This window comes from Geospiza fortis, unplaced genomic scaffold (assembly GCF_000277835.1).
Source record: "Geospiza fortis unplaced genomic scaffold, GeoFor_1.0 scaffold224, whole genome shotgun sequence".
NCBI classification, from domain to species: Eukaryota; Metazoa; Chordata; class Aves; order Passeriformes; family Thraupidae; genus Geospiza; species Geospiza fortis.
Genome location: NW_005054448.1, coordinates 1,378,349 through 1,379,333, shown reverse-complemented (window position 1 = coordinate 1,379,333; position 985 = coordinate 1,378,349). Strand labels below are relative to the sequence as shown.

The 985-nt window shown below is 67.4% G+C and overlaps 1 protein-coding gene across 1 annotated transcript in view; it reads right to left on the bottom strand.

Annotated features, from left to right (window-relative positions):
* Window positions 1-537, bottom strand: part of LOC102044361 (proline dehydrogenase 1, mitochondrial-like) — a 12,795-nt gene extending 12,258 nt beyond the window's left edge. Inside the window, exons 1-2 of the mRNA XM_031062460.1 lie at window positions 298-537; window positions 21-247 (exon numbers count right to left, since the gene is read on the bottom strand). Coding sequence (XP_030918320.1) covers window positions 21-247; window positions 298-537 — 467 coding nt within the window. The remainder of the gene's footprint in view (window positions 1-20; window positions 248-297) is intronic.
* Window positions 538-985: the final 448 nt, after the last annotated feature.

Sequence of the window (985 nt, the reverse complement as noted above, 5' to 3'; positions counted from 1 at the left end):
GCGGCCCCGCTCCGCCCTGCCGTTGGCCGCGCTCTGCTGCCACCGGAACCGGCCCCGCGCCCCGGCACTGCCCCGACACCGACACCGGCACGGGCACCCGGGGCGGCGACCGGGACTGCGACTGATTCTGGGATCGGCACCGCCACGGGGATGGGAACTGGGATCGGGATCGGCGCTGGGGCTGGGACTGATCCCGGGACTGGCACCGACACGAGGACAGGGACCGGTAGCGGAACTGGCACCGGCACTGGCACCGACACGAGGACAGGGACCGGTAGCGGAACTCGGCACCGGTACCGAGACCGGCACTGAAACCGAAACCGAAAGCGGCACCAGGACTCGGACCTGGACAGGAACCGGGACCAGCACCGGCACCGAGATTGGCACTGGGACCGGAACTGCGAGCAATGCTGCGATAGGTACCGGGTCGGGGATAGGAGCCGGGACTGGCAAGGTCACCGGGGCCAGCACCAAGACTGGAGCCACCCTGCCCAGCGCACCCCGCTCCCGCAAGCCCCTGCCCGGTGCCTTCCCCATTCCCGTCCCCTTGAAGCAGCCGGTCCCAGGGGCACCTCCCTCCCCGGAAGCCCCAGGAAGGGCCTGGGGGGGGCTCGAGGGGAGCCCTGGGTGGGCCTGAAGGGAACTCTGTTCTTGGAGCAGCGCTGGGAGCGGGGCAAAGAGGACCTCATGCCCTTGGAGGAGCCGTTGGGAAAATTATGAAGGTCCCAAGGGAGCCCTGAAGGGGACCTGTAGGAAGCACTGGGGCCAATCCTGCAGGGCCAAGGGGCTACTGACTGCTCAGGCAGCCCCAGGGAGGGCCGAAGGATGCGTCAAAGGGTGCTTGCTCCCTTGTAGCCGTCCCTGGGGCAGGCTGTGGTATGTCCAGCTGGTGGAGCTGGGAACACTTGGAGAAGGGATCTCAGATCTGCGGGACCTGTTATGGGAGAGAAGTTTCAAGCCCCTGTACTTGCTCCTCTCCTCCTGA